The sequence below is a fragment of the Hemicordylus capensis genome, chromosome 17 (genome assembly GCF_027244095.1).
Source record: "Hemicordylus capensis ecotype Gifberg chromosome 17, rHemCap1.1.pri, whole genome shotgun sequence".
In the NCBI taxonomy this organism is placed as follows: Eukaryota; Metazoa; Chordata; class Lepidosauria; order Squamata; family Cordylidae; genus Hemicordylus; species Hemicordylus capensis.
The window spans coordinates 453,469-466,606 of record NC_069673.1 but is presented as its reverse complement, the minus strand read 5'-3'; the positions used below and the strand labels follow the sequence as shown (position 1 = coordinate 466,606).

The 13,138-nt window shown below is 58.0% G+C and overlaps 2 protein-coding genes across 3 annotated transcripts in view; both read left to right on the top strand.

Moving 5' to 3' along the window:
• The window catches only part of NOTCH1 (notch receptor 1), an 81,964-nt gene extending 71,239 nt beyond the window's left edge, over nt 1–10,725 (top strand). Inside the window, 7 exon segments of the mRNA XM_053282216.1 lie at nt 516–732; nt 3,125–3,215; nt 3,906–4,071; nt 5,061–5,356; nt 5,957–6,104; nt 6,226–6,323; nt 6,814–10,725. Of these exon segments, the coding sequence (XP_053138191.1) occupies nt 516–732; nt 3,125–3,215; nt 3,906–4,071; nt 5,061–5,356; nt 5,957–6,104; nt 6,226–6,323; nt 6,814–8,244 (2,447 nt within the window). The 3' untranslated portion in view covers nt 8,245–10,725.
• Nucleotides 10,726–12,288: 1,563 nt separating this feature from the next.
• The window catches only part of SEC16A (SEC16 homolog A, endoplasmic reticulum export factor), a 30,230-nt gene continuing 29,380 nt past the window's right edge, over nt 12,289–13,138 (top strand). The window contains exons 1-2 of one of the 2 annotated variants that reach the window (XM_053282201.1): nt 12,289–12,584; nt 12,882–12,973. The gene's annotated coding sequence lies outside the window, so the exon portion shown is untranslated. Of the gene's footprint in view, nt 12,594–12,881; nt 12,974–13,138 lie in introns of both variants that reach the window. The other variant, XM_053282200.1, reaches the window with a different exon arrangement.

The window sequence follows — 13,138 nt, the reverse complement described above, 5'->3', positions numbered from 1 at the left end:
CCGCCCCGGACTGCCCGCGAAGAGAGCCGCCTCCCCTCGCTCCCCCTGCCTCTCATCCCGAGCTTATTCCAAAATCATTACTGCCGGCGGAGGGAGAGGGCGGGGGGGGGGCGCCCGAGAGCCGGCCCCGCCCCTTGCCGATCGATCCCTGACATGCGAAGTGTTGAAGTTTGCAGCTTCCAAATCCCCCCGCAATCCTTGGGACTTAGCAGCTCAATGCCAGTGCAACGATTTTGAAGTGGGCTAATCCTTTTCCCCTTCAAGGAGAGAGGCAGCAAAGCCGCCTCCCCCAGCGCAGCCCCAGCCCAGCGCCTGATGAGTCGTGCAGGAGATGACCTCCCCCCCCCCCGCCCTTTCCAGAGGGCTTTGCAGGAGTTTGGGGGTGGGGTTGGGGGTGCGCGGCAGAAGTGGAGGGGCCGGGCAGACGGCTGCTGGCTGCTCTGGCTGCCTGTTGTCTCCGTCTCCTCCGGCTGGGCGTGCACTTGACAGCACACCCCGCCTCTCTCTCTCTGCAGGTGAAACGACGGAGGCCTCCCAGAGCACCCCCTGGTATCCTATGTACATCGTGGTGGTCGTGGTCCCGCTGGTGCTCTTGATCGGTGTCGGCGTCTTGGCCTCGCGCAAGCGGCGGAGGGAACATGGGCAGCTCTGGTTCCCCGAGGGCTTCAAAGTGACGGACTCCAGCAAGAAGAAGCGCCGGGAGCCCCTGGGGGAGGATTCCGTGGGCCTGAAGTGAGTCTCCCTCTCTCTCTCTCCGCCCCCCCCCGCCCCAGGCCGCTGGGGTGACCAGGGAGGGCAGGGGAGAGCCGGGGGGGGTGTGTGTGTGTGGCCACGCTGGGGGGGTGGGCAGGGCGTTGGGGCGGGAGGAGAGTGCTCTTGGCTTGAGCTTTCCAGTCTGCCATTGGGCACCCCCAGAAGCTGAAGCTGTAGCGCCTGGCAGCCTGGCGGGGTCTCGTGTGAGGAGGGACGTCCTTGGACTCCCATCTTTGCATAGACATTGATCTCCCGTTCACCAGCTGGGGAGGCTTGGTACGTTGCTCCTCCACCTGTCCCGATCTGGGACCCCCTGACTGCTCTCCCTCCTAGATTTGGAAGAGGGTGGCACAGGATGCCCACACCTCTCAGGCGGAAATCCAGCAGGTGCCACTTCTCTGCCGCTGCGCCATTCCCTTTCCCTCTTCTGCACAGGCAGTAAGGGGAACCTAGGAAGCTGCCTTCTACTGAGTCAGACTCTTGGTCCATCTAGGTCAGGATTGTCTACCCAGACTGGCGGCAGCAGCTTCTCCAAGGATGCGGGCAGGAATGTCTCTCCCAGCCTTATCTTGGAGATGCTGCCAGGGAGGGAACTTGGGACCTTCTGCATGCACGCAGGCAGGGACTCTTTCCAGAGCGGCCCCATCCCCTCAGGGGAATCTCTCCCAGTGCTCACGCGGGCAGTCTCCCATTCAAATACAAACCAGGGCTGATCCTGCTTAGCAAAGGGGGCCATTCATTCGTGCTACCACAAGGCCAGCTCTCCTCCCAGGACAGGAGTCCGGCTGCATCTGGAGGGCTTTACTCCTCCTCTGAAAAAGGTCTCCCAACTAAAACAGAATCTGAGCCAGGACTTCTTTGAGACTGGCTAGAAGAAAAGCCTCCGAGTCAGAAGAGGCAACCCTGAGGAGGATCAGTCCCTGGGTTTACTGGTGCTGCTTTAGGTTCGTGGTGGTCTGTCCCAGGGCGGGGAGATGGGATGCTCTCTCTGGATCCCTCTTTTTGCAGTGTCTCTAACTGCTCAAGGCGATCTCTGGTTGTGAGCTCCAGTGTTCCTTCTAAATTTTTTCATCAGAGTGGAGTGAGTTTTGTTCTGGGCAGCAGTACCAAGGCAGTGTGCGCACATGTGCATTATGATGTGCTGCTATAGATTACCCCCACCCCACACACACTCACACACACCATAAATATGGAAGGAAAGAAGTGTACCTGACCATCCTGCTTATCTGTCTTCTGTTTTAATAGCAATTATGTTGGCCATCGGTGGTTAAAAGTGGCCTATAAAATAATAAAGAGCTGTCTAAGTTTGGTTTGTTTAAATTTGAGTTCATCCTTGCTTTCTTCAGCTGTAAAATGTTGATTCCCTGACCCTGAGTGTTAGTTGCCCCTGTAATCGGATAGCTAGTCCCAGGAGGCTTCCCGTTTCCTTCCAGATATCCTGGGGAGTGGAGCTAACACATGCCTTGGCTTAGCCCAACTAGCTGCTTGCCAAAATCAGAGTGTTGAATAAGGGCTTTAACTGTAGATTGATTAATTTGTACATGTTTGGTCCCATCCCTTGGAGCTGATTCAAACCTTAAGGCAGGTAATACTATCAGAAATTGATAGATAAATAAACATAGGAACCTAGGAAGCTGCCACATGTTACTGAGTCAGACCCTTGGTCCATCTAGCCCAGTATTGTCTACCTAGACTGGCAGCGGCTTCTCCAAGGTTGCAGGCAGGAGTCTCTCTCGGCCCGATCTTGGAGATGGAAGAAAAAACACAAGCAAACTGCCTTTCAAATGGACACAGGCACATAGACAGCCTGGGAGGAAAGAAACACGTACACTAATCAGTGGAAATGTTTAGGTGCGGGGGCTTCTCTCACATTTTGCACAGACGCGGTCCATGAAGGGGCGGGGGGAGAGAAACGCCGTGGCTTAAGCAAGGGGAACAAGTCAAAGTGAAGCACTGGGGCTGTTCTGTGTTACTTCCCTCGAGAGAGAGAGAGAGACCTCCAGCCAGCCCCATTCAAATGCTGCCGAAGGAGGCAGCTGGACCAGTTAGGCTGCTGCTCCTGCTAAGAGAGGGGGGGTCTAACCCGTTTCTAACCCTACTACTGCCAATCTCGCTCCTGTGCTGCGGGGGTAGAAGTGGCTGCACAGCTGAAAGGGGGCCAGGGTGATCTCCATGGCCTTTTTCAAGCATAGCACAATGTTTTGGTGCTGCTGCTGCTTGCATAACGTCAGAAATGTCACCGGGACAGGGAGACTTGGTTTGGGGTGGGGGAGTCCTCGGATTACTGGCTTTGGTGACTAGCTTCGGAATTCAGGATGTGGCGTTCCTCGCAACTGTTCTGAAGCTCCATGCCTCTTTCTCCCTTTCCCAGACCCTTGAAAACGGCTTCCAACGGTACCCTGATGGATGACAACCAGAATGAATGGGGAGACGAAGAGACCTTGGACACCAAGAAGTTCCGGGTGAGCCCCTGGGATTCTGCGCTGGTCTCCTCGGTGTGCAGGAGCCAGCCTGGCCACCTGGTTGATCTGTGACCCCGCACTGGGCTGGATTTGTTGGGCGCTGCAGACCGTGGCTTCTGCTCTGCGGACACAGGTGTTAAGACCTGGGGGCAGAACCCCGTGGCTCCAGAAGGGATGCTGCAGTGTCCAAGAGGCTTCTTTGGCATGGGGCTTAATGGCCCAGCAGAGCTTTTCGCCAACAGGAACAAGGCAATTCCTGGGAGACACGGGAAGCATCTCCCGTGTTTCCCCACAGCAAGCAGGACTGCCTGCATATCAGCGGACTTGCCAGGCAAGTGCGGGTTTCACTGTCTGATGGCAGAGCATCTTCAGAATCCTGCTCTTCCTTTTTCCTTCTAAAGAAGCAAGATGCTAGTCCTCATGGTTGCAGAGGGAAATCTTACAGCAGCCTCTGCCCCTTCCTCCTCTGCCCTCCTTGTCCAACAGTTTCCCTGATTCCAAAATACTGGGAAACCTGATTATGAAAAACAAAGCACACCTAATCCTGAGGGTTTCCTGGTTACCAAATGTGATTTCATAGTGTGGATGTGTTTGGGGGGGTGAATGTACAACCCTGTGCTCAACCAAGGCGTGTGGTGGGTGGCCACGGGCTCCTCTCCCACCCTCATGAGCTCTGGCCTTCCCTTGCAGGTGGAGGAGCAGGCCGCACTGTGCGACCTGGACGGCCAGACGGACCACAGGCAGTGGACCCAGCAGCACCTGGATGCGGCCGACCTGCGCATTTCTTCCATGGCCCCCACCCCGCCTCAAGGTGAAATTGATGCCGACTGCATGGATGTCAACGTGCGGGGACCAGGTAGGGGTGGAAACGTCTCTCTCGTTGATTTTGCCGTGGGACAAAGCCAGGAGGGTGGGTAGCCTGGCTGCATCAGGGGATTTGGGACGCGGCAGGGCAGCCCAGGGACGGGGAAACCGGACTCCTTGCGATGTTGGCGTGCACAGAAAAGCAGTGGCCAGCGTGTTGCATGACGCTGCGCTCACGGGAGAAAGGCCTGACGGCAGCACAACATTCCTGCGTGGCTGACTAGGGCTCCCGCTGGGATAGTCTGGGAAATAGGCGAAGACACTGCGTAACCTGTGCACTTTGGGGTCCAGGCTGCACTTGTGCTACCCAAGGTGTGCAAGTGTCCTGCGTGGGCATTTGAACACAAGACTGCAAGGATCCTTTCTGGGATCTCTCCAGAGAACCGTGATTATGAGGCAGCTGGCAAATGAAGTGGTCTCCTCCGCTTGGCACTTGCCGGGATCCCCGGATTCCGCCTCGCACAACCTTGGCCAATATATACTATACATTCAGAGTTTCAAAGCATGTGCTGTCCTTGGCCCCCAGAATCCTTACAACAGCCCTTCAGGGTAGATCAGTCCTAATATCTCCGTCTTGCAGGTGGGAGCAGGATGCAGGCTGAGAGATGTGCATCCCACGTCTCTCAGGCGGCTCCCTTCTCTGCAGTCTTCTCTCTGCCGCCAGATGTGGCCACACCCGGCTCTCTGCGGATCTAAATGGGGACAGGGAGAGGGCAGTGTTCCCTCTAAGGTGTGCGCATGTGCGGGCACTCAGAAGTTCTTGGATGTCCGCTCAGGTTGAATCAGGAAGGCCCCATTCTGAATGCACCTGGTGCGCACACACTGCCTGGATACATTCTGCACAGAGATAGAGAAAAATTAGAGGGGCCACTGGGAGTGGGGTGCCCCGTGGCCTCAGGGTCCAGAGGTCCCCAGGCCCACTGCGTGTCCAGGAGGCCTCTGCTTCTGCGGGGCTGATGGGCTTCCTCCGTGTCTTTGCAGACGGGTTCACTCCGCTGATGATTGCCTCGTGCAGCGGAGGCGGGCTGGAGACGGGCAACAGCGAGGAGGAGGAGGAGGCCCCGGCGGTCATTTCCGACTTCATCTACCAGGGGGCCAGTCTGCACAACCAGACGGACCGCACAGGGGAGACGGCCCTCCACCTGGCCGCCCGCTACTCCCGCTCGGACGCTGCCAAGAGGCTGCTGGAAGCCAGCGCCGATGCCAACATCCAGGACCACACGGGGAAGACGCCGCTTCACGCTGCCATCTCCGCCGACGCGCAGGGCGTCTTCCAGGCAAGGACGGCATCCTGGGGAGCTCTGGCTGGCTCTGCCCGGTCGCCCCCCGAGAGTTGGGCCCCTTCTCCTTCCTTGGGCAGGGAGCCCCCCTCAGCCTGGCGGAGGCTTCCCCAGGAATCCTGCTCCCTTCAAGGCCCCGAGCGCTGAGCCAGTCGGGGTGGGGGGAGACGGGCCCGGCTGATCCTGGCAGGCAGCTCCGGGCTTAGCGGCCCTCCTTCTTGCCCGTGAAGCTCCGCTGGGGGGGGGGCAGCGCTGGCCAGGCCGTGCTGGTGCAGGGTGAGGCCTTTGCTTCCTCCGCCCCCAGAGCAGTGCTTGGCATATGGGGCTCCGATCCGGCTGGGTAAGGCCCTGCCCTTCCTCCGACATGATCTTGTATGTCCCGGAGAGCAGCAGCTTGTCAACGCTTAGAGAGAAAGACGAGGTGGCCGAGGAGAGGATTGCCAGGCTGGACGCCGTGAGCAGCTCCTTTCGCAGCTGAGCTCTTGGCGTCCTGGTTGGCCGAGGGGCTTTGGGGAGTGGAGTGAAGACTCCCCCTCCCTCTTCGCCGGGCTGCCAGTCACCGGGAGTCTCCCTCCCCCCTCCTCCTTCCCGGGACAGATTCTGATCAGGAACAGGGCCACCGACCTGGACGCACGCATGCACGATGGGACGACGCCCCTGATCCTGGCTGCCCGTCTGGCCGTGGAAGGGATGCTGGAGGACCTCATCAGCTGCCACGCGGACGTCAACGCGGTGGATGATCTCGGTACTGGCTTCGGAGAGCATGCCGGGGGCGGGGGGAGGACAGGCCAGGCAGGGCTGCCGAGGGCTCCTGTGGGGCTGCCGGGTTCTTGCCTCCCGCTTGATGCTCCCCTCTCCCTCCCCAGGGAAGTCTGCTCTGCACTGGGCCGCTGCCGTGAATAACATTGAAGCGGCCACCGTGCTGCTGAAGAACGGGGCCAACAAGGACATGCAGAACAACAAGGTCAGAGCTGGGCTTTGGGGCTGCAGGGCGTGTGGGGTAGCGGTTGGTGGGGGTCCGTGGGGCTGGAGCCCTCGCTCTGGAAGGCAGATGCCCGGGGGGGCTCACTGTGCTGTGTGCTCCCACCTTCCAGGCACGGAGGTCCGCCCAACAGCTCTTGGGGCTCCGAGAGTCCGGCATTCCCAGAGATGGGGCGGGAAGCTTCTTGGGGGGGCGGCCAGCGGGAGCATTGCTCTTGCTGCATTTCCTGGGACAGAAGTTCCTCCCTTGATCTGCGAGGGAGGGAAGGGGGCAGGAGAACAGGCTGGGGAGCCAATGCAGAAGGGATGCTAGCTAGAGGACTCTCTCTTGGCCGGTTCAGCGGCGGGAGCCAGGCATCGGAGCACTCCTGGGCGCGCCTCTCCCTGCGTCCCCGTTCCGCTCCGCCCTCCTGCCTGCCCGCCCGCTTGTGGGGAGGCCTCTGACCGGCCCTGCGGTGCTCTTGCCTCCCCAGGAGGAGACCCCCTTGTTCCTGGCGGCCAGGGAAGGGAGCTACGAGACGGCCAAGGCCCTGCTGGACCACTTTGCCAACCGGGACATCACCGACCACATGGACCGGCTGCCCCGCGACATTGCCCAGGAGCGCATGCACCACGACATCGTGCGCCTGCTGGACGAGTACAACCTGGTGCGCAGCCCGCCCCTGCACCACGGGCCCCTGGGGGCGGCCACGCTCTCCCCGCCCCTCTGCTCGCCCAGCGGCTACATCGGCAACCTGAAGCCGGCCCTGCAGGGCAAGAAGGCCCGGAAGCCCAGCGCCAAGGGGCTCAGCTGCAACGGGAAGGAGGCCAAGGACCTGAAGGCCCGCCGGAAGAAGGCCCAGGAGGGCAAGGGCTGCCTGCTGGATGGCTCCGGGGCCCTCTCGCCCGTCGACTCCTTGGAGTCGCCCCGGGGGTACCTCTCGGACGTGGCCTCCCCTCCCCTGCTGCCCTCTCCCTTTCAGCCGTCCCTCGGCCACCTGCCCGGCATGCCTGATGCCCACCTGGGCCTCAGCCACCTGGGCCTGGCGGGCAAGCCGGACCTGGGCCTGGGCGGGGCCGGCCGGCTGCAGCCCTTCGACGCGGGGCCCCCCCGCCTCTCCCACCTGCCCGTCTCCAGCCCCAACACGGTCATGGGGTCCGGGGGGCCGCTGAGCTTCGCCGTGAGTGGGGGCCCCGGCCTGACGGGACAGTGCGACTGGCTGAGCAGGCTGCAAAACGGGCTGCTGCAGAACCCCTACAGCCCCATGCGGAGCGGGCTGCAGCCAGCGGGGCACCCGCCCGGCCAGGCCCTGCAGCACGGCCTGATGGCCCCCTTGCACAACGGCCTGCCCACCACCCCGCTCTCCCAGATGATGAGCTACCAGGCCATCCCCAACGGCCGCCTGCAGGCCCCCGCCCAGCCCCACCTGCTGCAGGCCCAGCAGCTGCAGCAGATCCAGCAGCAGCAGCAGCAAAACATGCAGCCGCTGCCGCAAGCCCAGCAGCCCCACAGCGCCGCCTCCAGCACCGGCACCCACACCGTCGGCCAAAGCTTCCTGGGGAGCGAGCTGGGCCAGCCCGACCTGCAGCAAGTGACCGGGGGTGCTCTGGCCGCCCACGCCATCATGCCTCAAGACACACAGGTCCTGGCCACCTCGCTGCCGCCCACCCTCACCCAGCCCATGACCACCACCCAGTTCCTGACCCCGCCCTCCCAGCACAGCTACTCCTCCCCTCTGGACAACACCCCCAGCCACCAGCTGCAGGTGCCCGACCACCCCTTCCTGACCCCGTCCCCCGAGTCACCGGACCAGTGGTCAAGCTCCTCTCCGCATTCCAACCACTCGGATTGGTCGGAAGGCGTCTCCAGCCCGCCCACTAGCATGCCCTCGCAAATGGGCCACATCCCAGAAGCCTTCAAGTGAGTCGGGCGGGTGGGGGGCCCTCCTTGACCTTCAAGGCCGGCGCGGCTGCCTGGGGTGTCTCCTGGTGGCTGGACTGGAGTCTCTTTTTTAGAAAAGAATATTTTTACATACCAAGTAAGGTGGACAATTCATTTCCCCCCTCTTTTTTTTTTTAGTATTTATTTATGTACTTTTAATTTTACATGGAAACACTGCCTTTTTATTTATGTTCTGTTAAGAACTCGACGGGATGCATTTTTGTGTTCCGAGAAATATAAAATCTATTAATGGGATCTCCTTTTTTTTTTTTTTTTTGGCTTGCTTTCTCTCTCTTTTTTTAAAATGAGGGATTTTTTACACTTTTGTATCATTTTGTTATTTTGTAGGGAGCTTTCTTTCTGTAAAGCTATAAGCAAAGATCCATTATTCGTAAATGCCATTTATTTATTGATCAGGTTTTTCCCCCTGTTTGTTTTTAAAAAGCTGTTAAAGTTGGAAAAGGGTTAGGGAGGGATGAAAATGTTTGAGGAAAAATGATTTAAATACATTTTTTTAAATGTGCTGTTTCCTTGGATGCTGACGGACAGAGCAGAGGACCTTTTTAGGGTCCCGGCCATGAATCTTTGTTTAAAAGTTCCAGTATTACCTAGTTACTCATTTTGTCTTTTTGCATAATAGCAGCTCTTGCTCTTTTATATTTATTTAAATTCTGCCTATGATCAAATATCCGGATCACAGGTTCTAAGCTACAAATCCAGATGTTTCCTCCCCACCACCACAAAGAGGCCAGAGTTGTGCCCAGTCCTGGTGTGAAGTTCAGATAAAAGAGAACCAGCCAAGGATTTGGTGCCTAGGATCACTCCAGGATCTTTCTGGGTTTTAAAAAACTGAACTGTTTCAGTAGCCACCAATAACCGCCTCTGGCTCTTTCAAAACGACCCTGGGTACCATTTTTTAGAACCACATCCTTGCTGTGAAAAGGCTAGCCAGGTGCTCAGTCACCATCGGTGTGTGCACAGGCGTGGACCTAGGACTCGAAATCCTGGGGTGATGATGATGATCCTGGGGCTGAGTATGCGCAGTGCACAGCCACACCTTTTGCAGGCTGGCTCACGCCCAGACATCCCCCTGTGGGATCCTGTCGGGGAGACCCTCAGCCAGGCTAGCTGCCGTTGGGAGGAGGGCAGCCTTTGCTCTCGAGGCAAGCTGCCCACCCGTAGGGGAGTTCGTAGAAGCCAGCCCACGCGGGCGGCTGTTTCTGGACCATGCTGCAGCGTGGAGAGAGGGCTGGTGGGCAGCAAAAGAGCTGGAGAGATTCCCTGCATTGTAAGGCGGGCCTGGGATGCTGGACACTCTGCCTGCAAATAAGACTGGTGCAGCACAAGCCTCGCCAAAGCCCCAGCCCTTCTCCGCATGCTGCAGGCAGCTTCCAAGCCCCAGGCAGTCTTTGGAAAGCCTTGATCGGCCTAGGAAGCGGGGAGATGGGGACTGGCTCTGGTAGACAGCTCAGAGCCCTCCTTGGATGTGGGCACGGGAGGCGGGAACTGCTTGGCCGCCTCCGATGGGAAGAGAAGGGAGGGGGCAGCCACAAGAGCGAAGATTGCCACGGGGAGAAACCAGCAAGCTGGCCACTTCCCCTTGTTCTCCCCAACGTCCGCACAGCTTTTAGGCACCAAGGACAGCTTTGGGTTTTCCAATTGGCTCTGGGTGGGGCTCCCTAATGGGAGAAGAGCCCCCCCCCCCATCACAAGGCACGAGCGAAGAGTCACGTTTTTGGAACACTTGCTACACTTCAGGAAGAGCCCGTGGAGGTGTTAACCGTGGATGTGGGCTCTTGGGTGACCAGGAGAAAGGGCTGGGCAGGATTGGATGCTGTAAACAAAGCAAAAATAAACAGAGTATAAGCCTGTGGCAAAGCAAATGTTCTGTAAATAAGGGTGGATTTTGTTTAAAAAATCTAAATGGTTTGAGTCTAAAAACAAACACTGCGCTGGTGTGAGGTGTCAGAGTTGCTCAAGAGAGGCACAGACCTCTGGGAAGTTCTCCTGCCTGAGACCCATTGACGCGATGAGCGGCCCCAGAGCTCTTGTGCAGGAGAGCTTCCCAGGGGATCGTGCCCTAAAGCTAAAGTCCTATGTGCACCCCTGTACAATGCAGTGCAGAAACTGCCTCTCAAGTTAATTGAGATGCCATGTCTAATGGGAATGCTTGGATGCACAGGATCCCTCTTTTTTGGGGGGTCTCTTGAGCACCCACCTCTTAGGAAACACAGTGAAGTGCTGATATTGGGGCATCCCTAAAGCAATTTTTAAACACCCTCTGGTGTTAAATCTTTTTATGTTTTATAAACTAGAGTAGTTTATAAGGGGGGTGGGGGAGATGATAAAGCAACCTTCTGTAATAAAATGTTCATGCAAAATTGTAGTTTGCAAAAATGATGTATTTTTGTGGTTAATGGATTTGCAATAAATGGTGCCCAAAAGCATCTAGAATTTTACTAAATGTTGACTATGGTACTGCTTTCCCCCACTCCCCTTTTCTTACTCTTATTCTCAACTCAGGGCTTCCCTCATTGAGGGAAAAGGATTTGATGCAGCACCATAGCTGGAAAGGGGGGAGGTCAGGGGGGCTCCGATCTTCCATTTAAAGGAGCCAAGTGCCCAACGAGTGGGGTATATTAATGTTTTACGGCATGGGTAGTGTTGTCCTGATGTGTCAGCAAGTGAAGAGGACCGACCTCACTTTTCCTTTAGACTACACCTGAGTCGGGCCTGGGCCCTGCAGGTACCCTGGGGTGGCTCACTCCCTCCCATGGGAAAGCTCCAAGCGCTGTATTTTTATTTCACAGTATCTGTTTAATTTCTGCATATATATCTTGCTCTTCATTCAAAGAGCCCAGAGCAATGTATGTGGTCATCCTCACAACAACCCTGTGAGGTAGGGTTAGGCTGAGACAAAAGTGACTGGTCCAGAATCACCCAGTGAGTTCCGTGGCTGAACAGGGATCTGAACTTGGGTCTCCTGTGTCCCAATCCAACACTTAACTACTACATGCCAGAAAGAAAATTTAAAAATATATTATAATTCGATTTCTATAGTACTCTTCCAAAAATGGCTCGGGGCAGTTTACACAGCGAAATAATGAATAAATAAGATGGTTCCCTGTCCCCAAAGGGCTCACAACCTAAAAGGAAACATAAGACAGACACCAGTAACAGCCACTGGAGGTCCTGTGCTGGGGGTGGATCGGGCCAGTTGCTCTCCGCCTGCTCAATGAAGAGAATCGCCATGTTAAAAAGGTGCCTCTTTGCCCAGTTAGCAGGGGTTAAGTCACCGTCATATAAAACATCACAATCTGAAAAGGAAAAACCATCTCCTCGATTAGAAGGCTACCAAGGTAGACACCAGGGAGGCAGTCCTGGGGCTGGATGGGTCCGCTGCTCCCCCGCTGCGCAATACAAGGAGAACTGCCTCTCCGCCCAGCGGCTTCAGGAAGGCCCCGCGTGCCGGGCTCCCGCAGCCCTCCGGGCGAGGACACCATGCCTGGCCGCGGGGTTGGGCTACACGGCTCAGCAGCCCCCCCCCCCCGCGCCGCCCCGGGCTAGGCAGCAGCAGCCGCCGCACGTGCTCCGCACCCCGGCCTGGGCGGCTCCGCCCCTTGCGGCCCAGGCCGCCTCCCACTTCCGGCCTGGTGGGGGAGCAAAACATGGCGGCTCCCAGGCTAAGGCGGAAGTCCCCCGCCGAGGGACAAGGGTGCGTCGTCACGCCGCCGTTGCCGCCGCGCTCTGCCCCTGGGCGGCAGTCTTCGCCTCTCTGCCCGCCGGAGAAAGCCGAGCCTTCGCGAAGGAGGAGCTGCCGGAGGCGGCGGACAGCAACCTCGGCGCCCTCCCTCCTTCGCAGACGCAACGACGCCAGGAACCATAGACCCTACTATGGCATAGAGACGCGCCAAGGGAGCGTCACCACAAGCCTCACTTCCGGACCGAGCGGGGCCCAGCGTGACGCGGCGGCTTAGGACAGGACCGGAAGCCCTAGTTGCCACCGGATGGTCGGTGGGGTGGAAGACACGCCCGGAAGTGACGTAGGGGGCAAGGCTGGGGTTGGCGTGCTGTTGCTGCAGCTCTCACCGAGTTGGAGTAGCTCCCTACTGTGGAGTCTACCTCGCAGGGTTCTTGTGAGGATGATAGGGGAGAGGAGAAGCCTTCCCCAGTGCACCTGCAGCTCCTGCGCTCAAAAAGCAGCCCACGACTAGTGTTTGTCAGCGAGCCGAGAGGAGGTGGTCTTGGGGGCGCAAGCAAGACTGGTCCCCTTATAGCTAAGCAGGGTCCGCCTGGTTTGCATATGAAAGAGAGACTACATGTGTGAGCAATGTAAGATATCCCCCCCGAGGGGATGGAGCCGCTCTGGGAAGAGCAGAAGGTTCCCAGTTCCCTCCCTGGCAGCATCTCCAACGAGACAGGGCTGGGGGAGAGACTCCAGCCTGCAACCTTGGAGAAGCCGCCGCCAGTCTGGGTTGACAGCGCTGAGCTAGATGGACCAAGGGTCTGACTCGCTATACAGCAGCATCCTCTGTTCCTATGACGTTCACTGGGGTGGGGGGCATTATTATTATTATAATTATTATAATATTTATATTTGTATCCTGCTCTTCCTCCAAGGAGCCCAGAGCGGTGTACTCCAGTTTCTCCTCACCACAACCCTGTGAAGGAGGCTAGGCTGAGAGAGAGAAGGGACCGGCCAGAGTCACCCAGTAAGTCTCCTGGCTGAATGGGGATTTGAACTCGGGCATCCTCGGCCCTAGTCCAGCCCTGTTGCCCAACAGGGTCCGCGCTCGCCCCTCTGCTGCCGACGGGGCTCTGCGTGGCGGGCAGAAATCTCGGCCCGGCTCGACCAGACAAAACGAAAGCCATTTGGC